General features: G+C 45.3%; 2 protein-coding genes across 4 annotated transcripts in view; both read left to right on the top strand.

The window, feature by feature from the left end:
- The window catches only part of CFAP221 (cilia and flagella associated protein 221), a 33,656-nt gene extending 29,064 nt beyond the window's left edge, over positions 1-4,592 (top strand). For all 3 annotated transcript variants that reach the window (XM_028744084.2, XM_077935287.1, XM_028744074.2), the window contains 3 exons: positions 243-350; positions 2,624-2,689; positions 3,571-4,592. In XM_028744084.2, coding sequence (XP_028599917.2) covers positions 243-350; positions 2,624-2,689; positions 3,571-3,694 — 298 coding nt within the window. In that variant the 3' untranslated portion in view covers positions 3,695-4,592. The remainder of the gene's footprint in view (positions 1-242; positions 351-2,623; positions 2,690-3,570) is intronic.
- A 7,480-nt stretch (positions 4,593-12,072) lies between these two features.
- Positions 12,073-24,166, top strand: part of ESYT3 (extended synaptotagmin 3) — a 42,637-nt gene continuing 30,543 nt past the window's right edge. The window contains exons 1-2 of the mRNA XM_028743983.2: positions 12,073-12,584; positions 22,838-22,879. Coding sequence (XP_028599816.2) covers positions 12,276-12,584; positions 22,838-22,879 — 351 coding nt within the window. The 5' untranslated portion in view covers positions 12,073-12,275. The remainder of the gene's footprint in view (positions 12,585-22,837; positions 22,880-24,166) is intronic.

Here is a 24,166-nt window from a genome sequence, read left to right as displayed (position 1 = left end):
GCTTCCCAAGGGTGAGCGTCTCTGCCATTTACAAGGTGCGGATGGCGGCAGAGTCAATCCAGTGCCGCTGTGCCCACACACCCCACTCAGCTCCCCAAGCCTCACCCCTCTCCCTCTCGGGAAGCCAAGGTTGCAACGCCTTCCTGCCTTCATGGCCTCACTGAATTAAATAGAATCTGCTTTTGTGTAGACATGCCCTCAAACAACTTTAACAATAAAATAGCTGTCAACTTCATCTTCAGAGTGGCTGACGTGGAGTCTCCAGTATTGCTTATACCAGAGATGGTAAAAGCTGAATTTCCACAGATTGACCTCTCATCTGATGAGAACAGATCACAAAAGTATGGAAGGTAAGCCTGTTCCCATTTGAGGGGTGGGGAGGGAACCACCTGGCCTAAGATGATCTTGGACCATGACTCCCACTATTGCTGGCCATGGGTCATACTAGGTGGGGCTGATGGGAACTGGGAGTCCCACACAACCCTACAACAAAATGTCACACAGCAGTTAAGAACGTATGGCAGCCCATGTCGGTAGTGTAGATTTTGGCGCAATTCATCAAAAATAGTTCAAAAGGGCACATTATTCTTTTAGATTTTGCAAAAAAAAAAGTTCAACAACCAGCAACTTGCCCCCCCTCCCCCAATCTGTGTCTGGATTTTTTGAAATAGGGCAACAATAACCTTCAGCTATTGTTTCCCTCTATAAGTAGAATAATATCATTGGTGGTCATCTTTAGCCACCCCTGAATTAATAATACAGCACAGTTCCTAATGCACAATTATTTTGATTTGTTTTATGTTTTTGCCATTCCTTGTAAAGAAATAACAGATGAGATCGAAACTGAGATTTAATTGTACTGACAGTTGGTGGGGAAGGCAAGCATTCAGGTTGTGCAGAACTCTTCTGCTAAAAAATAATCCTTTGTACTTTGGAAGCCTGTTACTGCACCTGAGTTCGGTTCAAGCTTGCTTGGATTTCTGTAGTGAAGCAATAAACGTCATAATATTGACCAAACCTATTTATAGCATGTAAGCCCTAATTAAGCTGATATGTTCTTAAGTCGAAGCATATAGAGAAGCAAAGATGATGGTGAGAATGGCCCTTGGACTGTGTATCCATCTAATTAGCTTTATTAATCTGAGTTAGTGTATGAAGATGTAGTCTGCAATCCTATTTAAGGATAAGGGCTGGAGTAGGCATAAAGTGTGTTAAATGCATGAAAGCATTTAATGTCCTTTAAAAAAAAGAAACCATGGAAGATCAGCATTGGGACCATGCATTTAACTTGTATGTTTAAATAAAACCAGCTGGGGGAGGATCAGAACCATAGCATGAGACAAAAATCGCTCCCACCCTATGCTGTCGTTTATACTGGAATAAGTTATCATAGCCATCAGTAGCAGTAACACTTTCCCTCCCAGGGGAAATGGCAGCTTAGAAGCAGGAGGATTTTCACTGGGAACACAGGATGGGGGAAGGTTAACCCCTTCCCTGCTTGCATGCCATGGTCCAGACCCTCTGACACACATACACACCCCACTGCTACTAAATGGCATTTCCATGTGCTCTGGCACTCGTCACAGTGTCCCATTGCACCAGAAGCGGTTTAGTCAGTGCTGGCCAGAAAGTTGTCTGTGGACAAATGCCGGCTTCCTTGGCCTGAAAAGCAAGTTGAGTGCCGCACCCCATAGTCAAGTTTGACTGGACTTAACCAATCAGGGATCCTTTACCTTACAACTAGTAAAGGTAAAGGTACCCCTGCCCGTCCGGGCCAGTCGTGACCGACTCTAGGGTTGCGCGCTCATCTCGCTCAAGAGGCCGGGAGCTGGCGCCGTCCGAAGACACTTCCGGGTCACGTGGCCAGCTTGACGAAGCTGCAGCTGGCGAGCCAGCACCAGCGCCGCACACAGAAACGCCATTTACCTTCCCGCTATAAAGCGGTACCTATTTATCTACTTGCACTTAGGGGTGCTTTCGAACTGCTAGGTGGGCAGGAGCAGGGATCAAGGAACGGGCGCTCACCCCGTTGCAGGGATTCGAACCGCTGACCTTCTGATCGGCAAGTCCTAGGCACTGAGGTTTTACCCACAGCGCCACCCGCGTCCCTATACCTTACAACTACAGTGGTGCCTCGCAAGACGAAAAGAATCCGTTCCGCGATTCTCTTCGTCTAGCGGTTTTTTCGTCTTGCGAAGCAACCCCATTAGCGGCTAAGCGGATTAGCGCTATTAGCGATTTAGCGGCTTAGCAGCTATTAAAGGCTTAGCGGCTAAGCTGTTAAAAGGCTATTAACGGCTTAGCGGCTATGAAAAAGGGGGGGGAAGTGGGGGGGAAATGGCGAGACTCGCAAGACGTTTTCGTCTTGCGAAGCAAGCCCATAGGGAAATTCGTCTTGTGAAGCGCCTCCGCAACGGAAAACCCTTTCGTCTTGCGTGTTTTTCGTCTTGCGAGGCATTCGTTTTGCGGGGCACCACTGTACTACTAAGAAAAAACAGGCATGCTAAATGCATTTATGCATTAAACATACCATTTGCTCTTACTCCTATTGTACGCAACTGAGGTTCGCTTCTGAAGGCTGTTATGATCCTTGCAGCAGTTAAGAATTACTTTCTCTTCCTAGTGAAATAAATATAGAGCTTAAAGCTGCCTCATGCACATCTGTGAGTACTTCTGCACCTGTATCCAGGTAAGTGAACAATGTGAATATGAATAGACATTGTATTGCTTTGCTGGTATAGTTAAGTAGAAACTGTAATCATCCTTATTGATGGATACAAAAAGGCTACTAAATGGCCATTATTCTGTGGACTCAGTATAGGAACCAAGCCCCACTGCTGCCTACTTTAAAGGAGATTAGATTGAAGATTTATGGGCAAGATGGAGCATGGTGGAATTCATATATATGTATGTTTTATTGGGGGAAATAAACATTACACAGCATTTCTTGCAGTTGGTATGATACAATTATGTCCACAGTATTTGTTTTATGCAATCTGGCTCTTGGTTTTTAAGCCACAATATGAAATATTATTATCATAAAAATAAACAACAGGATTTACAATTTCATGAATTATACGTAAGATTACAGTCAGTATACATGTCCACATGTACTGGATATGTATATATTATCTGTGAGAGGAGTTATAAATACAAGACATTGTTTCTAACAATATAAGCAAATATATAATGTGTGAACTGCCCTGAGACCTCCGGGTATAGGGCGGTGTATATAAATTCAATAAATGAAAAATGAAGTGGTGTTGGTAGAATATATTCCATCGGTTTCAGTAGCCCTTGGATTTTCTGTATGTATACCAAAATTTGGATATGTTTGGCTTGTGTGATGCACTTTTGGACGCACTCACAATATGGGCCATTATATATGACAGACTTCTGAGTATGGTAGTCCAAACATTTAACTTCCGAACAAGTTCCTCTCTTCCCAGTCGTTTGAATGTGCTCTGCCAAATGTTGGCTACTTCTGGTTGGTGCTAGCTGTGGCTGCTCCAGGAACAGTCTAGTTTGCTTTGTTTCATGTCCTGAACTTTTTCCTCTATCCTTTTTCAGAGATATAAGAGACATTGTGGACTGGTATATTCAAACTCAGAACAACATTTTTGGACAAAGGATAGGTGAATCTATGGAGAAACTGAAAGAAAAGGCCATTCAGAAGCACCTAATCCTCAACTAAATACTGTGCTTGAGATAATTTCATGCATCAGCCAAACTTTCTACATTTTTTTAATGTAGCATAGCTTCTTGTGAAAATAAAAGCTCTACACACTGTTAGATTTTCATGTGAGGACCCTGAACATTGCAAATTATATGCCACGTGAATTGGAAGTACAATGTGTTTCATTTCCCCTCCGTACCTATACATTGGTTGCTTCAGAAAATGGGCCGTATTGTGTATAAGCTGGCTTGCAAGAGCAGCTTCACACACTAACAGAGAGAAAGGTTGAGGGGAAAACACCAGGTGAACAGTTAATATCATTGGTGGGATGCCCTCCCATCTTTATTATTTTATACAAAGCTGCTTCTGAGAAACCCTGTGTCTAGATTCTTTGACAACCATGTTGCTATGTATATATATTTGCTATATAGATGTTTGGTCCATAGCTTACCCACCTGTGCATACAGAGAGAGAAAGAGCACAGTGTTGTGTATCTTGTGTGACAGCATTAATTGCTTTCTGATAAAAGGTAGAAAAAACTGATACGCTTTATATTTGAGTTCATTGCCTTCTGTTTAATTGTGGAATTACAACAATTATGAACTGTACCTCAGACTCTAGCCCGGACTCTTTGACTTTCTAGATTCAAAGGGTCACTGTTTCCCCCTCAGGATCTTGCAGGCAGGTAGATTAGGCATAACGAGACAGCAAAATGAAGGGGATTGAAAGTGAATTATCACATCGGCCCTGTCATGGGCCTATCAAGGAGCCATCTTGTTGCATGTTCAGGAGCTGTCTCAGTGACAGACAGCGTTAAATGTGAAGTTTGATTGGAAACGGGAACTTAGCCTGAGGAAATGTCATGTAAACTAATGTCTGTAAATAAGTTTTCTAATATTAAATACAACAAAACAAATTTGCTTCATTTCCCCCTAGTTTTTAATTGGATTAATTTGCCAAGCAGTTGTTTTTCTCTGCATTGTTCTCTGGTCTGGTCCGGTTTCACGTAGACGTTTTTATCACCTAGTGTAAAATACATAAAATTCCAAGTCATCCTTTATCACTGACACCCCCAGTTACATAAGAAGCAGTGATTTATGGGCTTTATTAATTGGAAAATTGGGAAAATGCTCAAGATTTTCATAAGCTGATGTCTGTGGGGAAACGCCATGTTCCTTAACATCAGTATCCTTGTTTAGTGCAATATATATCGCCAGCCTCTTAAATTAATTAGGCTTTTTTTTTATAGGATTGTGGGGAGTAACTGACGCGCCTTCTGAAAATAGATCTAAAATCTGAGAGAGAGCAACATTCAACAATAATAACAAAACAAAACAAAAAGTTAATATACAGGGTACATCCACTAAAGTTGGAAAATGTTCCTGGTTTAGCCCCAGCAGCTCTTGAGATGCTGCCAGGCAGACTAGACAAGAGTGGCAGAGAATTATGGGTGGACCAATGGAACTTAAGGAAGCTCTCTTAACATCACCAGACTTTAGAGGGCTGTGCTGTTAGTGGGCTTTCCAGACACATATCCCAACCAGGAATAGAGCCTAGCCTTGCTTCTGAAAAGCATCTGGAGCCCCAGGTGAGTGGCTTTTCCAAGCCCCTGGGGTACTTGGCCAGTGCCCAGCCCTGCCGTCCGTTGGTTCCAGACCTGTTGCTTTTTATGAAGTCAAACCATCTAACTCAGTATTGTTTACACCGACGGGCAATTAGCTCTCCAGGATTTCAAACAGGTCTTTCCCAGCCCTACTTGGAAACACAGGATTGAAACTGGGACCTTTTAATGCAAAATTTGTGCTCCACCACCGGACGGATATAGTAAAAGTCACAATCGTCACCCTCAGCCATTGCCAGCACCTTTAAAGCAATAGCTTTTTTTCTTGTTTTTAAAAAAGTCTCAGGCTTTCTCCACTGCTGGGCAATCTTCCCAGTTTACCTGTGTGGATAGAGGATATTTGGTGTCCCCTGCTGCGAAAGTGTTATTGTTTATATAGCGTGATTCATTGTTAAAGTGTGTTTGAAGTTTCTGAAGCCAGCGCTACAAATTCAATCAGGGTTTGCTAGATAACCCACCTAACATGGCTGTACAAATAACAACATTTGCTATTGGCCACATGTGCCACTTGATTAAATTTCCCAGTCAGCTGAATGAGGGTGCAAAGGTTTAATTTCCATTATTTCATGCTGGAGTTGCATTTTTAATTTCCTGCACAGTTTTATGCTATGGGGTGCTGCCTCGTTGCAATATGTGGTCCACGGAAACAGGGGATACAGATACAGTCACCAGGATGACCATAAGCAGCTGGATATTCAGAGCTGGCGACAATTGGGGGAAACTGCTACATTACACACTAAGAGGTTTCTTAAAAATATATATATTAAAAGAAACCAAAAGTATATCAATTTTACAACCATCATTATCATTAGATATTTTCAGCTTCGCGTGTGTTGGCATCCTTCCTTCTCAAGAGACAATGGAGTGTGCCTCCAGGGGTAAAGTCAAGCCATTGTTTTAGCAGCCCCAAAGTGACCTCCCTGGGGTGCAAGCCTGGGCAGTGTGTATGGAGGTCCTGGGCTGCCCAGCTGGTAAGACCCCTCTCTTAGTCTTGCTGATGTGGTCCAAAGGAAAGCAGAGCAACACGTTTGGCACCAGCTTGGCTGCAGGAGTTTCCAGAACCATCTTAAGAGACTCCACTCTGGATTTATGTAGGGTTTACTCCTTGGCCTTTTCTTCTCCTGAAGATATCCCGCAAGGCAGTGGAGATTTAGGATCAGAGTTTTCCTTCTACATGGTTACCTAGGTTGACGAGCTCCATTTGCCCCCTCACGCCCCTCTACAGCATGTGCCTTGATCTTTGGACTCACTATTGGCCTCGTCCGCTCAATCTGCCAGAGTCTGTCTTCACATGCAGAAGTCCCTAACTCACTGAGGGTTTGAGACCCATTGGCTACCCTCACCTGGTTTACCTGGCTAGTCAAAGCCGTTTCCCAGGGTGTGGCTGTTGTCACATGCTGAGAACTTCTAGGAGCCACAGGTAAGAGCTGGGTGGGGGACCAAAGGTGGACAAACTACCCCAGAAGATGCATGATGTGTCCCCCACCTGAGGTACTACCCCTCCCCTAACACCCCATGCACCTGTGTAGACATTTCTTAGCCCCAAAATTATTGACCATTTTCTGTTGAAACATCTAAGTATCAGTCACTCCTAGCCCTGACCTCATACCAGACACTTGAGTCCTCAAAGGATGAACTAGGCACCCCAAAGGTTGAGGAGAAGCAGACGAGGGTCCCTGAATTCAGTGCAGAGCCTCCCCTTGAAGGGTCCTCTGCACTGATAGCAGATCAGGAACTCCCGGAACAGTCAAGAGCAGAAAGGGGGGCTGTTCGCACACCCAGTCTTTGAGACCCATTGAGATTTATGGTCATGATGACTAACTTGAGACCATTCATTTCAATGGGTCTACCGAGCAAAAGTTATTATTATTATTATTAGTTTTTATTAATGATACTCTGAGGAAAAGTTACAGTCAACCCAGTTTCAAAAGCAAATGCACATAATAAAATCACATGTCTAGATAGGCATGTGTGAGCAAAATGGTTTTTAGCATGCAGAAAAACAGTGCAGTGAAAGGCTGAGTTCCAGGAAACAGATGCTGCCACACTAAAGCTTTTTTCAGAAAGCTATGGGGAGGGTCGTGAATGGCTAAAATTGGGAGAGGGGAGTCACAGGTGGGGTGCCAGGGTTGGAGATTTCAGTAAAGTTCTCCCTCCTTTTCTCCTATAATCTAAGCACTGACTTGATTCAGAAAACAGCTACACATTATGAGCTAGAGGATTTCATATGGTGAACCAGAGCAGTAGGTGTTTCAGCATCATTACTATACGCCATCATAAGATCACTGGACCTCTTCTCTCCTTTTCATTCTTGCAAGGAGCTAGAAATAGCACTCCAGCGTAATTGCAAACCACATGTTAGCAACTCCAGCCCAGACAAGTTCTCCTGATGTAAGCCAATCAAAAGACAAAGGAGGCAAAATTAAAGGACCTTTGGCTGGCATTTAGACTGGGAACATTAGTGAAGAACAGCCACACCTGCTGTAAGTAAACTGCGTACACAGTTTTAATGGACGGTTGCTGTTACAACACCTACAGCGCAGTTTTAAAAACTATGTAATTATTGTAATGCACTTGAACCCAAATTCCAGAAGGGTAATTAGATTATGTTCACCACCTTGAGAGGACTTTGTCCAGAAAGGCAGCCTGTAAGTCAGGCATGGCCAAACTTAGCCCTCCAGCTGTTTTGGGACTACAACTCCCATCATCCCTAGCCAACAGGACCAGTGGTCAGGGATGATGAGAATTGTAGTCCCAAAACAACTGGAGGGCCAAGCTTGGCCATTCCTGCTGTAAATATTTAAAGGCTAGCACTCAACTAAAATATTGTGTTAGTGGAACAACTTCTACATATACAAAAAGCCATTCCTCCTCTCCTCCCCCACATGTGTGCTGCCCCCAAACATGGTCCAAAGGTTTGGGTTAACCCCCAGAACAGATTTAGGGTGCGTGTAGGGAATGCCCCCTTGCAGAAGCAGAGGTTGTGGTGCTTGCACACTTACTGCACAATGATTATAGTTGAATCCTACGCACAAGAAATGACTAGAATGTTGGACTTGATGATGGATCTGTGTGGTCTGATCCAGCAAGGCTCCTCTGAAGTAATGACAAGTGCTTGTCCAGATTTTGTATGTCTATCTATGTCAGATTTAATCCAATAAAAGGGTTTGCAGATCAAAACATAAATAATTGAAACTTTTTACCTGCTCCATTAAAAAGTGTGTTCACTGCACACTTGATTGCTGCACAAATGCATCACCCACAATTTCAATCTGTGAACACATTTTAATCATGATTACAAGTTAATCTGCCCTGAGTTGGCTGCATGTAACTACATTCGTATTCTGATTTGGCTCAGAATTTCCTGCGCTCACCTAGCTTCCCTTGCAACATTTGTTTTATGCACTAGATGGCAGCAACAACAAGTTAATCAAATGCAGAAAAGTAAAGTAAAATAAAATAGAGGCAGAAGTGGGGTTGTGTGAGTTTTTGGCTGATTCTGGGAGGCTTATCTTGTTCTGCACTGAACCCAGAGCTATGGCTTGTGGGTTGCCCAGGAAATAAAAAGAGGAGGCAAAACATGCTGGAGTGTTCATGCTGTGAGCCCTGCCATCCTAGGCTATGATTATTTATGTTGTGAGTTTGGAGTGTTCAATCTGTGTGATGCCTGAGTCACTTCTAATTCCTGGGGCCCTAGATCAAGCAAGGGTTAAACTCTAATGGAGGATTCCATTGCTGAACTAGCTGGGCAGGTTTCTTTGTGAGAGAATATTATCTATATATCTATTGGCCTATCGACATACTTCATCTGAAGATCGCAAGGCAGTTTAAAATATAAAAATGCATACCATAAATAATAACAAACTCAGTTGAATACTACCCCATGTCCGTCAAGAGCCTTTTACAAGTCTCATCCAGCAAACTAGTTGTTGCATTCCCAGCAGGGCAGGAAGCCGGCTACAGTCATCGCAACTCTCATAATCTCCCAGATTGATTGTTGCAAAGCACTTTACGTGGGGCTGCCCCTGAAGACAGCTTGGAAGCACCAGGTTGTGTGCTGACAATTCCAGAGAAGTTACCCATGCTAGTCTGTAAAAGACATGACCAAGAACCTCCTGGCACTTAAAGATTTGTGACACAATCTTTCATGCCCTAGATGCCATTTCATAGTTGCTTCAGCTGGTAGCTCCTTACTAATTCATTCAGTAACTGCCTGTGGAATTTAGTAATTGCCAGTAATTGGTCTACCATTCTATAGTGACCTCAACCCTCCAGGGCTGCACCATCCCTCTTTTTCTTTTAAAAGATGGTGTCTCTTATTATTAAAGATACAGTGCTACCTCGGGTTAAGTACTTAATTCGTTCTGGAGGTCCATTCTTAACCTGAAACTGTTCTTAACCTGAAGCACCACTTTAGCTAATGGGGCCTTCCACTGCTGCCGCACCGCCAGAACACGATTTCTGTTCTCATCCTGAAGCAAAGTTCTTAACCTGAGGTGATATTTCTGGGTTAGCGGAGTCTGTCACCTGAAGCGTATGTAACCTGAAGCGTATGTAACCCGAAGTACCACTGTAATGAGAAAAGAGAGAAGGCTCAAGATGGGGGTGTGGGGAGGAGAAGGCAAGAGTTGTCGAGAAGGGGGAAGCCTGACAGATGAAGGGCAAAACAAATGGGGGGGGGGACCCAAATGTATCCCATGTTGTAAGGTGCTGGCAGGGCTGTGCATTTCATTTTACTAGAACAGGAAAGTGCCTTCTCACCCCCACCCCGCCAAAGCCTCCCTTATAAACCACTTAATAATAGGAATCATGGAATAGTAGAGTTGGAAGGGACCCTGAGAGTCATCTAGTCCAACCTCCCGCAATGCAGGAATCCTGTCCACTGCTGTCCCTGGGTGAGTTTGAACCACCAACCTTCTGGTTAACAGACAGGTGCACTGACCCATTGTGCCACCTAAGGGACTTACAATCTCTAAGTAGTTAGCATAAAATCTTACAGACCTCCCTCAATTCCTCCCCCTCTGGATGCTTAAATTAAGCATTTACTTATTATTATTTATTATTATTAAAGATTTTGTTGATTTACAAAAGTGTGCAATGTCTCTCTCTCTCGTGTTTTTTCCCCCATGTAACATTTTTACAAATCATTTTCATTTGTTGAGACGTTAGGAAGAAAAGGGGGAAGGAGGTGGGGAGAGTTGTGTGAGAGTGTGGTCGGGTTGCGATGTTTCTATTTCACTTTAAGCATTTACTTATGAATGATTTGTACCTGAAACCCACCCTTCACGGAATGGTTCATGCCTTTTTTATATATACATAAAGTACAAATTACTCCACCCCCACCCATGTGTGTGGGGTGTTTTTTGGGTGCATTCATGCTTATTTGTGCTCTTTTTGGTATTGGTGCAGTTATATGTGATTCTGCTTTCATTAGTGAACACCTGCACGTGTTCCAGGGTGGACATACAGCTTCATTCCCAGTCAGCACACGCCCCATAGCTTCTTGCTGAACTTCTGTAACTTTCCATACCACAAATAAAGTAGGGGACAGAGGGATGGGGCAGTGGCACTTAGCTCACTTCTCAGCTGTGGAGTCAATGTTGCTTAGCAGCAGGGAGATTGGGAGGGCCAAGGAGGGACAGGAGAGGTCAGCGCTGTGCAAATGCAGTCGCAGGAGTGCTGCGGCGTGTTTGCACAGCGCCAGTCTTCACCCATATTGCCCCTCCTACTCTCCTGCCCCACATGCAGCAGCGACTCACCTGCAGAGTCACTGTGCTGCACACCACTCTGTGTGTGTGTGTGTGTGTGTGTGTTAGTGTGTGTCACTTTTGATAACACTACAGTGCCAGAGTGCCCCTCAGGATGGCAATAATGTACATAATAGTATCACAGAACTAATAAAGGATAGCCGTGTGTCCATCATAAACCCACTACAGTGGTACCTCAGGTTAAGTACTTAATTCGTTCCGGAGGTCCATTCTTAACCTGAAACTGTTCTTAACCTGAAGCACCACTTTAGCTAATGGGGCCTCCTGCTGTTGCCGCACCGCCGCAGCACGATTTCTGTTCTCATCCTGAAGCAAAGTTCTTAACCCGAGGTAATATTTCTGGGTTAGCAGAGTCTGTAACCTGAAGCGTATGTAACCTGAGGTACCACTGTATTAATGCACTATCATGTCAACTACATGTCACAGAATAACCAGGATGGGGACACACACCACTAATCTGAACCAGGCTTTATTTTAAAAAGTCAAAGCTTAATCCACAACAAAGTTCACTTAGGGAACGGCCTTGGCTCAGTGGTAGATCACCTCCATTGCAAGCAGAAGACCCCAGGCTTGATACCCAGGTTGGGTTGAGAGAGACTCCTGGAGAGCCATTGCCAGTCTGTGTAGACCAGAGGTAGTCAACCTTTTTATACCTACCGCCCACTAATGCATCTTTCTTGATGGTAAAATTCCCTTACCGCCCACCTGTGCTCGATGGAAGGAGGATTCTGCTTGTGCTATAGAACCCCCTGCCGCCCACCTATAACCCTGAAACGCCCACTAGTGGGCGGTAGGGACCAAGTTGACAACCCCTGGTGTAGATGGCCCTTTGCTCGCTGGACCAATAGTAGCTTCCTCCGTCGCCATGAAACGAGAGGCACTCTAGAGGGCGGCAGAGAGCAGTGGGTGCCTCTTCCGCCCATGGTCTCTCTCACCCTATCCCCTCCCTTGAGAGAAGCCTAGGGGGCGGGGCCAAGCGCCACAACAACAACACCTGCGTGGCTCGGGCTGTGAGAAGCCTTGGAGCCGCTGAGTGGCGTCCGCGATGGTCGTCGCTTCGGAACTCTCCGCGCGCTAGAGAAGCGGCAGCTCCGTCGAAGCGCCTGGCTGGACGGGCGGGGAAAAGCGACGCCGCCGCCGCCGCCGGTCCTTCGCTTAGGAGCAGCTCCACTTCTTCTTCTTCTCCTTCTGCGTCTTCTTCTTCCTTGCCATGCCGGCTCCGCCGGGCGTTGAGCCGAGCGCCGGAGCGCCGGCGTCGGGGGAGCCGAAGCCTGTGTCGCCCGTCCTCCGGCACCTGGGCTCGTTCGCGGCGCGCGCGCTGCTGTGCCTGGCACCCGTGTACCTGGCCGGCTACGTGGGGCTCAGCTCCAGCTGGGTGCTCATCGGCTTGCTGCTGTGGATGTGGTGGCGGAGGAACCGGCGCGAGAAGCGCTCCCGGCTGCTGGCAGCCTTCGGGCTCGTCGAAGATGAGAAGCAAGCCATCAGCCAGGGCATCGCCTTGCAGCAGCTGCCGGCCTGGGTAAGCGGGCGGGCGGGGGAAGGAGCGCCCTGGGGGCGCTTGTGGGGGGCCGCTTTGGATCCCCTATGGCAATCTGGAAAAATCGTGCCCGTCTCCTTATTTATCAGCGCTGAGGTTTATTTGTTTGCGCTGAGGTTTGTCTTACGCATTTATAGACTGCTTCATATTCAGTTTCCAAACCGGTGAGGAGCTTTTCCGAGGGAAACTGGAACAATATTTAAGCCAAAGCAGATTCCCTTTCAGGTTGTCTGTTTTTGAAACGGAGCAGCAGTAATCACCCTTGTAATTTATCGCTTTTTCTGAATGGTAATTCTCCATTCTGGTGGTGTCATGTTGAAAGATTGGTCTGAAACTTTGGAGGTAAGTGGTAACTAAGCCAAGAGATGCCACCCCAGCTTATTGTCAGTAGGTAAATAAATTTTAAAGATCTGTTAATAATGAATGTGACTTTTTAATATCCTTAAGCTACTGCATTGAGTGCTGCTGTGGTCCATACTCAGTAGAAATCGAAGATTGGAGTGGAATGTTCTTGTCACTAGGATCACAACTTTACAGATCCTTTCCCCATGAGGCCTTAAAAGCCAAATGGGTGTCTAGCTTTCAGTATCTGGTTTTGTAATGTATATTTAATTGCTGTTAATAGCCTTTAAATGTTTTTGAATGGTTTTTGATAATCTTTTGTGGTCACACTGGTTGATGTTTAAAAGCATGAAATGTTGTAGGTCACTTATAATGCAATCCTGTAAACTTCTTCTGAGAAGTAATCCCTATTGAATTCAGTGGGACATACTTCTGGTTAAGTGTTTGTAGGATTGCAGCCTCATATACTTCTGTGCCGCCTTTTTCAGGCTCCAGGCAGCTTATGAAACGGTTAAAACAAAAACTGTTATCGGGAAAGAAAACTTAAAACTCATGGCTGCCACCTGTAGTTGTTTGCGGTTGTTTCCCCTGTGCTTGTTTCTTCTTCTGATTGGCTGTCCTGATAGTGAAAAGGTAATATGTTGTTGGTTTCCCCGTTTCCAATCTGTCTCAGCTACCATGACCAATGGTCAGGAATGCATTTGGAAGGTGCAGATTCCCCATCTTCTGATGATTTGTAGAGGTTCTCTAAAGATGTAACTGAGCTTGACGGTGTTAGTTTTATCACAGCAGTGAGAGGGAAAATGTTTATTGACATGGGGACACACCTGACCTCTGCCTTCCGCCCCCCAGCCCCACCCCCACTTTTATATTAAGGTAAAGGGGGACGCGGGTGGCGCTATGGGTAAAAGCCTCAGCGCCTAGGGCTTGCCGATCGAAAGGTCGGCGGTTCGAATCCCCGCGGCGGGGTGCGTGCGCTCCCGTTGTTCAGTCCCAGCGCCTGCCAACCTAGCAGTTTGAAAGCACCCCCGGGTGCAAGTAGATAAATAGGGACCGCTTACTGGCGGGAAGGTAAACAGCGTTTCCGTGTGCTGCGCTGGCTTGCCAGAGCAGCGATGTCACGCTGGCCATGTGACCCGGAAGTGTCTCCGGACTGCGCTGGCCCCCGGCCTCTAGAATGAGATGGGCGCACAACCCTAGAGTCTGTCAAGACTGGCCCGTATGGGCAGGGGTACCTTTACCTTTACCTTTTACATGTGAGGTTAATAGGTATTTGTGTGATAGCTAAGCTTTACTCAGAGCAAACCCATTGAAACAGATGAACATGATTAAGTTGGGCCTATTAACTTCAGTGGGCCTATTCTGGTTAAAACTTAGCTGGATGTCATTTTTTGTTTCTGAACCTGCTGCTGTTGTTTTAAATGTAGAGTTGCATCAGCTGGGACTGACAGTGAAGGAGATCAGAGGGGGAACTTAAACCTTGCCTCTCTTGCTGAGGTCCTGAGGGAAACCCCTACTCTGAAGCAAGTGTTTGCATTGTGAGGAATAGGATTGCACTGTCAAACTCATATAGTGTTCTCTGCTTGAAATGCAATTGGCTCTACAAGAGCAGTAACATGCAGAGGGAAAAGTGCAATTTGCTACACTTGACCCTGAGGCAATTTGATCATAAGTTTTGATCATCTGTTTGTTTCTGTGCTGCTTCCTCACAAAACTGTGCCTAAAGTCATTCACAGGATGAACAAGAGCATGTATAACAATTATAAAAAAAAGAGGAGGAGCAAATTGAAATCAACATGATCTCAGTAAATAAATATTTAAAAATCAGCCCAAAGAGCATTGTATAAAACAGTGTAAATATGCTAACCTAATTAATCCAACAGTTTAAAATTAAGCAAGAGAAAGAATGGCAGCATGCAAAACAGGAGTGGGGGGCTATTTCCAAATACTATTCTACAGAAGCTCAACTTGCATGCATTAAATGTAGCCACACCATTCCCTTGTTGCAGGCTTCTCTTCCAGCTCTCACCCCTGGGTCTCCTCTCAATTTCCCCCCAGTCTTTTACCTAGGGAGGTAGATATTGCTACTCCTCCTTCAAGTCCCATCTGCACTCATAGCTTTGATATTGTTCACCCCTCTCCACCAAACATCTCTTTCAATACTGTCTTCAAGGCACTCAGAAACCACCAGAAGCCACATTTGTTTGTTTGTTTTGTGCCACATTCTTGGAGAACCTTGGGATCACAAGAAAATCTGTCTTCAGGGCGCCCTTGTGACTCCTAAATATTATATTAGTGTATCCTTCTTTAATCCTTGAGTGGTATTGTAGCACTGGCAGCTTATTTATTTATGCATTGCATCATTTTTGCATCCCACCCTTTCTCCAAACAGCTTAAGGTGTGTTCACAGTACCACCTGAGAGAGCAGTGAAGTTGCCCCCCTCCCCGCATTTCACAGCTCTTCTCTCCCCCCCCCCAGCTGTTCACATCAGTATGGCTTTGATTAATTTCTGTTTGTGTACACCAGGGCAGTGGCGTAGCGTGGGGGGTGCAGGGGGGGCCGGCCGCACCAGGCGCAACATCTGGGGGTTAGGGTTAGGGGGCGCAAATCCACGGGTTAGGGGGCGCAAATCCACGGGTTAGGGGGCACAAATTACTTGCCTTGCCCCGGGTGCTGACAACCCACGCTACGCCACTGCACCAGGGGTACACAACCTGCAGCCCTCCAGATGTTGTTGGACTACACCTCCCATCATCCCTGATCATTGCCTATGCTGGCTGGGGCTGATGGGAGTTGTAGTGTAGAAACATCTAGATGGCTGCAGGTTGTGCACCTCTGGTGTACACAGATGGCTATAGCTCTGCCTCTTCAGTTGGAGGCAGCAATACTACTGAATACGAGTTGCTGGAATCCACAGGAGGGGAAAGTGCTCAGATCTTGCATATGGTCTTCCCGCAGGCACCTGGTTGGCCACTGTGAAAACAGGATGTTGGACTAGGAGCGACATTGGCCTGATCCAGCAGCCTCTTCTTACGTTCTTATACATAGACTGGGGGGCAGCAGATTGATGAACAGGGATGCTTTATGCAAAGGTGTTCACACCTTGGCTAGAGATGAATTAGGAATGACTGAAGGACTCTAACCTGTGTAAAACACAGTTTGATGTATCTTATAACAAAGGATACATATGCATTTTGGAGAGTGAACATGAATGAAAAACCCAGCACTGGCAACTCTGGGAGTTCACAGTAAATGAGAATGTGAACCTAGCCTTCGTCTGTGTTTCAGCCTCTTCCACCCTGGGAATATCACTAATCCTTGACTCCCCCACAAGGATCTACTCCACCTCCCTATTTGCTGCAGCTGTATCAATGTTGCAGTCAATAACACACACACACACACACACACACACACACACACACACACACACACACACTCCAGCAGAAGCGGGCCTTGGTATTGTACTCTGGAATTTCCAGTGTATTATCATGATGGATGCCTGAAGTATCTGAAATATTTTCCCATCCTTGAATGTCGCTTGTCCAGTTTCTATTGCTTCATAGGTTTCTCTTTTACTTCTGTACAACATAATGTGCAGAAGGTCAAGAGCAGCTTTTCCTCCTTCACTGGAAAAAAAAATTTTACGTAGTACAGTGGTACCTCAGGTTAAGTACTTAATTCGTTCCAGAGGTCTGTACTTAACCTGAAACTGTTCTTAACCTGAAGCACCACTTTAGCTAATGGGGCCTCCTGCTGCTGCCGCGCTGCCGGAGCACGATTTCTGTTCTCATCCTGAAGCAAAGTTCTTAACCTGAGGTAATATTTCTGGGTTAGCGGAGTCTGTAACCTGAAGCATATGTAACCTGAAGCGTATGTAACCCGAGGTACCACTGTAAAGGTGCCGGCAGTTATAAATAATTGAGAACATTATTAGACTTTCAGAAGGAAGTGCTTTAAAAGCAGATGCCTCTGTGTGATCATTTCTGCTTTAAGTGACATAGGATACATTCACCACCACAAGGTCACTGTGATGAAAGTGTTGGTCTGGGTAGCGTAAACAGCAGGAGGTTGCATCAGTCAGGCCTGCTTAGAGCTGGGTTTGCCAACAACAAATGGGCTTTCCCTGTGTGAGGTTTTATTATGCATGTTTTAAAGTTTTTACTGCTTTCTTGCAATGGGAGGGGCCCTCATTCTTGACATCAAACTCTTGAACCTGCTGGTTGCTTCAGTCATTGGGATGGAATTCTCAGGAAACTCTTTATTTTTGATGCTCCCATTACTTTGTATATAATATACTGTCAAATCCTCAACCTGAATGGAATGCCTATGTGATGCTCTAGCAAATGAGTCAATAGGTGAAACAATCTAGTTCAGAAGTGGACCATCTTCTGCGCCCCACAAGTCAGGGTCAGCCCTGCCACAAGGCAGAGTGAAGCAGATGCAGTGGTACAGGGAATGGGCAGTTGTTTGTCTGCCATGTTATGTATCCTGCACCAATCAAGCTAGTTTCCTACTCTCGGGTGCAGTGCGGGGCATTGTCCCATTGCCAGTGTTAAAGCAGGATTCAGCTGCCACTTCTGGTTTGCTTCAGTACATGGATTTGGTGTTGGGGGTTTTTGTTCTTTCCTATTTTTGACTTGCCCTGCCTTGAGCCATGCATTGGGATGACCTGCATATACAAGTACAAATCAAATATTCAAGTTTTACAAATCCTGACTGCAAACTGGCCAACAGGGCTGAATAAAGACCTGGTCAAAGGCATCCAACTAATACACCAGCTTGGCAGGTTATGAACGCTAAGGCTGAGAGTAAAATAAATGGCATTGCATGTATTTTTTTATTCTGCCCGATAACTTTCTACAGTGTTACCTCAGGTTAAGTAGTTAATTCCGGAGGTCTGTTCTTAACCTAAAACCGTTCTTAGCCCGAAGCACCACTTTAGCTAATGGGGCCTACTGCTGCCGCAGTGCCGCCACCGCTCGATTTCTGTTCTCATCCTGAAGCAAAGTTCTTAACCCGAGGTACTATTTCTGGGTTAGCAGAGTCTGTAACCTGAAGCGTATGTAACCCGAGGTACCACTGTACTGTTAAATTATTGGGTTTATAATTCCCAGTACTGTGCTGATTCTGCAGGAAGTTCCACCCAGATCCACCAGAAGATACTGCATTTGGAGGTATCAGCAGCCTACCTAATACAGTAATACAAACTTATGCATGTTTACTCAGAAGTAGGACCTGCAGTATTCAGTGTGGTACTTACACCAAAGTAAGTATTAGACGTGTCTCACTTTGAGGGGGAAGGGCAATATCTCAGGGGGAGAAATTATTATTATTATTATTATTATTTATTATTATTATTATATTAGAGTCATTAGTTGCTTGAAGTTAAAAGGTCTCCAAACAACTTACAGTTGGAACAGACATACATAAATACATTGTATACCCAATATAAAGCATTAATATTGCATACAACATACAATACAGATGTTTTCTCTCTCAGACAGTACCATTTGATCTTGCTTCCTGCAATTTGTTCCAGCCCAGTTATTTGCATGTTGTGGCATTTGCTCTTGTGTAACAAAGAGGAAGCTGTCAAGGTGAAAAACATTTTGTTTTTACTGGACAGCAATGCTCCACTTTCTATTTACACCTGTAAAACTGAAGGTCGGCTATAACATTCATATCATAGGCAAGGAAGAACTTTAGGTTGTATTCAGTGGTGACTTTGCACAAGGTGGGGTGACTTCATTTTTGCAGATTACTGATACGCATCCAGACTCTTCACAAAAGCTGTTTCCAGAGGTTGGAATACTATTTGCTCTCATAAAACATTTCCACTGACACTGGTATATAGGGCAAACTATAAGAGTTTTTTTAAACCACCAATTCATTTTTTAAAAAATAACACCATGGAAGTATACAACCAAATAATTAAAACATCATAAAATTGGATCCACATTCAGAACATTATTCCCTTAGAGAAACTGATATTTTATCACAAATAATCTAGGTAGACATTATTCTCTTAGAACATTGAAGTAAGATGTATCTCAGTTGTGTATTAAAGCTGTAATAAACTGGTATTTTATAGAGAAGAAGAGCAGTTTTGATTAGTATGAAAATTGCAATTCATAGTGAATCAGAGTGCTAACTCCTGCAGAAAGGCTTGACAGTTGAGGTCAACGCCACTTGGTTCCTGTGGTATTGGTCTCCTTTATTACTAAAATGCCAGCAGTGTTTGATCTCTAGCACCTGTGAGGCTGCACATTTTATCATATAAGAGTAGCACCAATGTGTTAATACCATTTACTGTAGAAGATGAGGTGATTTTAAAATCCTGTGTGTGTTGACCTCTAGAAAAACCTTTTAATGAGGGTGAAAGAAGAGAGCGCAAAATATGGTCTGAACCTCAACATCAAAAAAACCGAAGATCATGGCCGCTGGGCCCATCACCACCTGGCAAATAGAAGGGGAAGAAATGGAGGCAGTGAGAGATTTTACTTTCTTGGGCTCCATGATCACTGCGGATGGTGACAGCAGTCATGAAATTAAAAGATGCCTGCTTCTTGGGAGAAAAGCAATGACAAACCTAGACAGCATCTTAAAAAGGAGAGACATCACCTTGCCAACAAAGGTCCGTATAGTTAGAGCTATGGTTTTCCAAGTAGTGATGTATGGAAGTGAGAGCTGGACCATAAAGAAGGCTGATCGCCGAAGAATTGATGCTTTTGAACTGTGGTGCTGGAGGAGACTCTTGAGAGTCCCATGGACTGCAAGAAGATCAAACATATCCATTCTTAAGGAAATCAGCCCTGAGTGCTCACTGGAAGGACAGATCGTGAAGCTGAGGCTCCAATACTTTGGCCACCTCATGAGAAGAGAAGACTCCTTGGAAAAGACCCTGATGTTGAGAAAGATTGAGGACACAAGGAGAAGGGGACGACAGAGGATGAGATGGTTGGACAGTGTTCTTGAAGCTACCAGCATGAGGTTGACCAAACTGCAGGAGGCAGTGGAAGACAGAAGTGCCTGGCGTGCTCTGGTCCATGGGGTCACGAAGAGTCGGAAACGACTAAATGACTAAACAACAACAACAAACTGCTTATGTGTAGAAAAGCATGCCTGAGGGCTTTTATGTTTTAATTTGTAGATGGCAAGAACTAGACTTAGCTTGAAACCTCCGCTCTTAAAAGAAAAGATGCAAATTAATTCATAAGAATGAAGCTCCTTTATATCATGTCAGATCTGTCTATCAAGCTCAGTATTGTCTACTCTGAGAGACGGCAGTGTTCCCTAGGCTTAGATAGAGGTATTGCCCATGACGTGATCATTTCAACTATTCAACTAAAAAAAATAAAATGCTGGGCTTGAACTTTGGACTTTTGGCATGCATGGCGTGTGCTCTACCTTTCTAATAAAACTGTATTTGAATTAAGGTGAGACTTTTCCCAAGTGCACCTGTGGAAGCAGATTGCTGAGGCTGCAATCCAATGTGCTAGGGCAGGGGTCTGCAACCTTTAAGACAAAAAGAGCCACTTGGACCCGTTTCCGAAGAAAAAACAACAACTGGGAGCCGCAAAACCATTGCGACATTTAAAACAAATATATCTCCGGAGCCGCGATCTGACAGCGGGCGGGAAGGTGACGTCGGGACGGTGCGTGACTAATGCACGCACCGCCCCCATGCGACGTCACAGCCAGTACAGCGCCAGCCACAGTGAGGAGTGTCGGGGCGCACAATGCGCCTCCTCCCCTCGCTAGTATCCGCCCCGGAGCCGCAGCAAAGATGTAAAAGAGCCACATGCGGCTCCGGAGCCGCGGGTTGCAGACCCCTGTGTTAGGGAAAGGGACGCGGGTGGCGCTGTGGGTTAAACCACAGAGCCTAGGATTTGCCAATCAGAAGGTCGGCGGTTTGAATCCCCGTGATGGGGTGAGCTCCCGTTGCTCGTTCCCAGCTCCTGCCAACCTAGCAGTTCGGAAGCGCATCAAAGTGCAAGTAGATAAATAGGGACCGCTCCAGCGGGAAGGTAAACGGTGTTTCCGTGCGCTGCTCTGGTTTGCCAGAAGCGGCTTGGTCATGCTGGCCACATGACCCAGAAGCTGTACGCCGGCTCCCTCAGCCAATAAGGCGACATGAGTGCTGCAACCCCAGAGTCGGTCATGACTGAACCTACCTTTACCTAAGCCCCGTTGACATCAATAGGTCTTACCTCTCAGTAGACAGGGTTAAGTTTTTGCTGTGAATATTTTGGGACAGCAGTAATCGTCTCAGATTCACATCTATCTGGGCCATGAACAGTGTGTATCTACCAAATTTTACATGTCACTAGTGGCTGGTTCAGACAGTCCTACAGAAGCAAAGTTTACAGTAGTGGGAGGAACGTGGAGTCAAGAGATTCGGTGTCTGAGACGATCTTCAAATGGAGAATTCGTCATTCTTGGAGCCAGTTCAAATGTTAATAAATAGCAGGCTATAGCATAGTCAGACTGAAGGTTCAGGTACAGTGGTACCTTGGTTCTCAAACATAATCCATTCTGGAAGTCCGTTAAACTTCCGAAACGTTCAAAAACCAAGGCACAACTTCTGATTGGTGCAGGCACCCCGGAAACAATAGCCGACAGCCGCAGTGGACGTTCGGCTTCCAAAAAACGTTCAAAAACCGGAACACTTATTTCCAGATTTTCGGCATTCGGGAGCCAAAGTGTTTGAGTACCAAGGCATTCGAGAACCAAGGTTCCACTGTATTTGAATGCTCTACCAGCTTAAACAGCAATAATAATGCAAGGATTAAACCCTTCTTGTTCTTGACATATTAGCCTTCCACAATCAGGGTATCTTTTTACCCTGAGGTGTATTCAAAACAGAATTGTCCCAGCTTGAGTCTGAAGAGGTCCTGTCTATTCCACAGGCACACAATGAATGTTTGAGTTGGCTGAGCTCTATGAACTGAATGGTGCAGAAGCAAGTGAAGCCCAGAACAGAACCTGAAGCAGCATAGTCAGGAAAGTTATGTAAATTCTACATAGGTTGGAGTTTTTGTGGAACAAATAATCTTGTGAAAACCCCAAAGCTTCTGGTGTATGAGGGGGTCTGCAGTTTAAGCGATGCTCTAACTTCCCATAGTTTGTAGGCATCCTTTTGTTGGTCTTGTTTTGAGCTGTGTCCTCTTACTGCAGCATAGAAAAACTGCCCTGGTCATGATGGAGAATAATTGGCTTGTCAAGCAGCTAAAATAGGCACTGCTTTCATCCCTAAGGGAGCTCAAATTAGTCGAGGCAGAGCATAACTGGATGGGTGTGAGAGAGACAGACATCCATGCTATATAATTAAAGCACATGGCTTCCCCCAAGGAATCATGGGAACTGTAGTTTGTTAAAGGAGCTGGAGATTATAGCTCTTTGAGGAGTAAGTTACAGTTTGCAGGAAATTGATGTGCTTGAAATGTATGGCAAGGAAAAAAGGAACCGTTTAGGATTTGGACTCTGGAGGACTGGCCTCCTGTTACTGAGAATTTGTTCCTGCTTGTGTGCTTGCTTCTTTTGACTGTATTGTCAAGAATGCCTTAAATGCTGACTGCTCTGTCTTCTGAAGGCCACTGACTCAATGAAATTAAATTTCCCTTTTGGGAAAGGGGAGCCCAAAACAGTACTCTTGAATGGGTAGCAATAAGATTTGCACAAGCTTCCTTGGAAACCCGTTACTAAGTTTGCCAAGGCACACACATCAGTGGACTATCTCACATTGAAAAGAACCTCACAAGTTGTTCTGTGCACCATAGTTTCTCATCAATGTCTTTCATAATCCCGTTGCCCTTACTTGCACCCTGTCTATAATTAATTTTTGCAAAAAATGAGCTCACATCTTGCTTTTTTGTTCATTCTTGCTTGCCAGGTTCACTTCCCTGATGTTGAACGGGTGGAATGGCTGAACAAGGTGAGGCACTGAACCAACATCAAGACAAGTTTGATCTGGGTAGACTTTATATACTCTCTTTAAAGCTAGATCTAAAGCACAGCACATAAATGTCCAGTGAATAAATATATTTGCTCTAGTGAGTGGGTGGGTTAAATTCTCATGTTGGGCATACCACTTTTCAGGCAGTTTATATAAGGTTTACATAAGAATTATCACTGGCCACTGGGCTATTCTAGTTTTCTAGTTTTACTTGAGACCCTCTGTCCTTGCGTGGACAGGCGGAGTCCCCAGGTCCCGAGCGCCCCCCCCCCCCAGTCATGTGGAATAACGACTCAAGACAACGTGCTATGGGATTAAATTGGCCACAACTTTATTAAATTTCAAATGTGGGTAGACCTTGGCTCAGGCATTGGGCGTTCTCCCTCCCTAGTCCCCAGCCGGGGACCTAGGGAGCATCAGGGTTATCCAGTGGGGGGGGGGATGGGCCGGCTCTGGAGAACATATGTTCAAGCAGAGATAGCCGCCCCCGTTACGCTGCCGCTGCAGGGGAGAGCAATGACGACCTTTCAGCGTACGGTCAAAGCCTCCCTTCAGAAACCCCTTTAACAGGGAACCCTGGTATCGCCGCCGCAAAGAGGAAGATGGACAAAAGGATTCCGCCCAAGGCCTGATACCGCCAAAGTTGTGACGTTTTGCTACGGAAAAGGTGAAACCTGCCAATGCAGGGAAATTCCTTTCCGGCCCTTTGACAGCGACCTTAACGTAGCAGCGCCCGCATACCTGTGAAGAAAAGTTAACCTGCAAAACCTGTGAAGAAAAGTTAACCTGCAAAATAAGGCATTAACTGAGGGTGGGTAGGGTGGGAGAAGTTCTGGAGCCAAGTGAGGATTCCCAGGTAAGATCCTCCCTCTATTGTGTGGGCAGGTAATCCCTCCCCCACCTGGCCTGATCCCCTTGGCAACGCTTCCCCTAGGTGGGATTGGACAATTGACTGGGGTAGGCGGAGACCTCCAGGTATCCCACCTGAGGGAAGGCAAAGCCAAGCCTATGCTGATGGAGCTGCTCCAGATCCAGGGGCTGTGCGCGTCCACGCAAAGGTCGCCCCCCGTTTTATGCGGGGAACGGTCATTCTCATGTGTTTTCAGTGCAATCCTTGGTGCTGAATGTGTTTCCTGCTTCTGTTCTAGAATCCAGGAACAGTTGGTGAAAAAGGTGGTGGTGATGATGATGTATTTGCACACTGCCAGCCTCTTCACCACCTCTCCATTCCCTCTCTCCTTCCCAGTAAATGGCAGTGGACTCCAC

Source organism: Podarcis muralis, chromosome 1 (genome assembly GCF_964188315.1).
Source record: "Podarcis muralis chromosome 1, rPodMur119.hap1.1, whole genome shotgun sequence".
Taxonomy (NCBI): Eukaryota; Metazoa; Chordata; class Lepidosauria; order Squamata; family Lacertidae; genus Podarcis; species Podarcis muralis.
The sequence above is the reverse complement of the archived record's forward strand: the minus strand, read 5'-3'. Positions and strand labels throughout refer to the sequence as shown.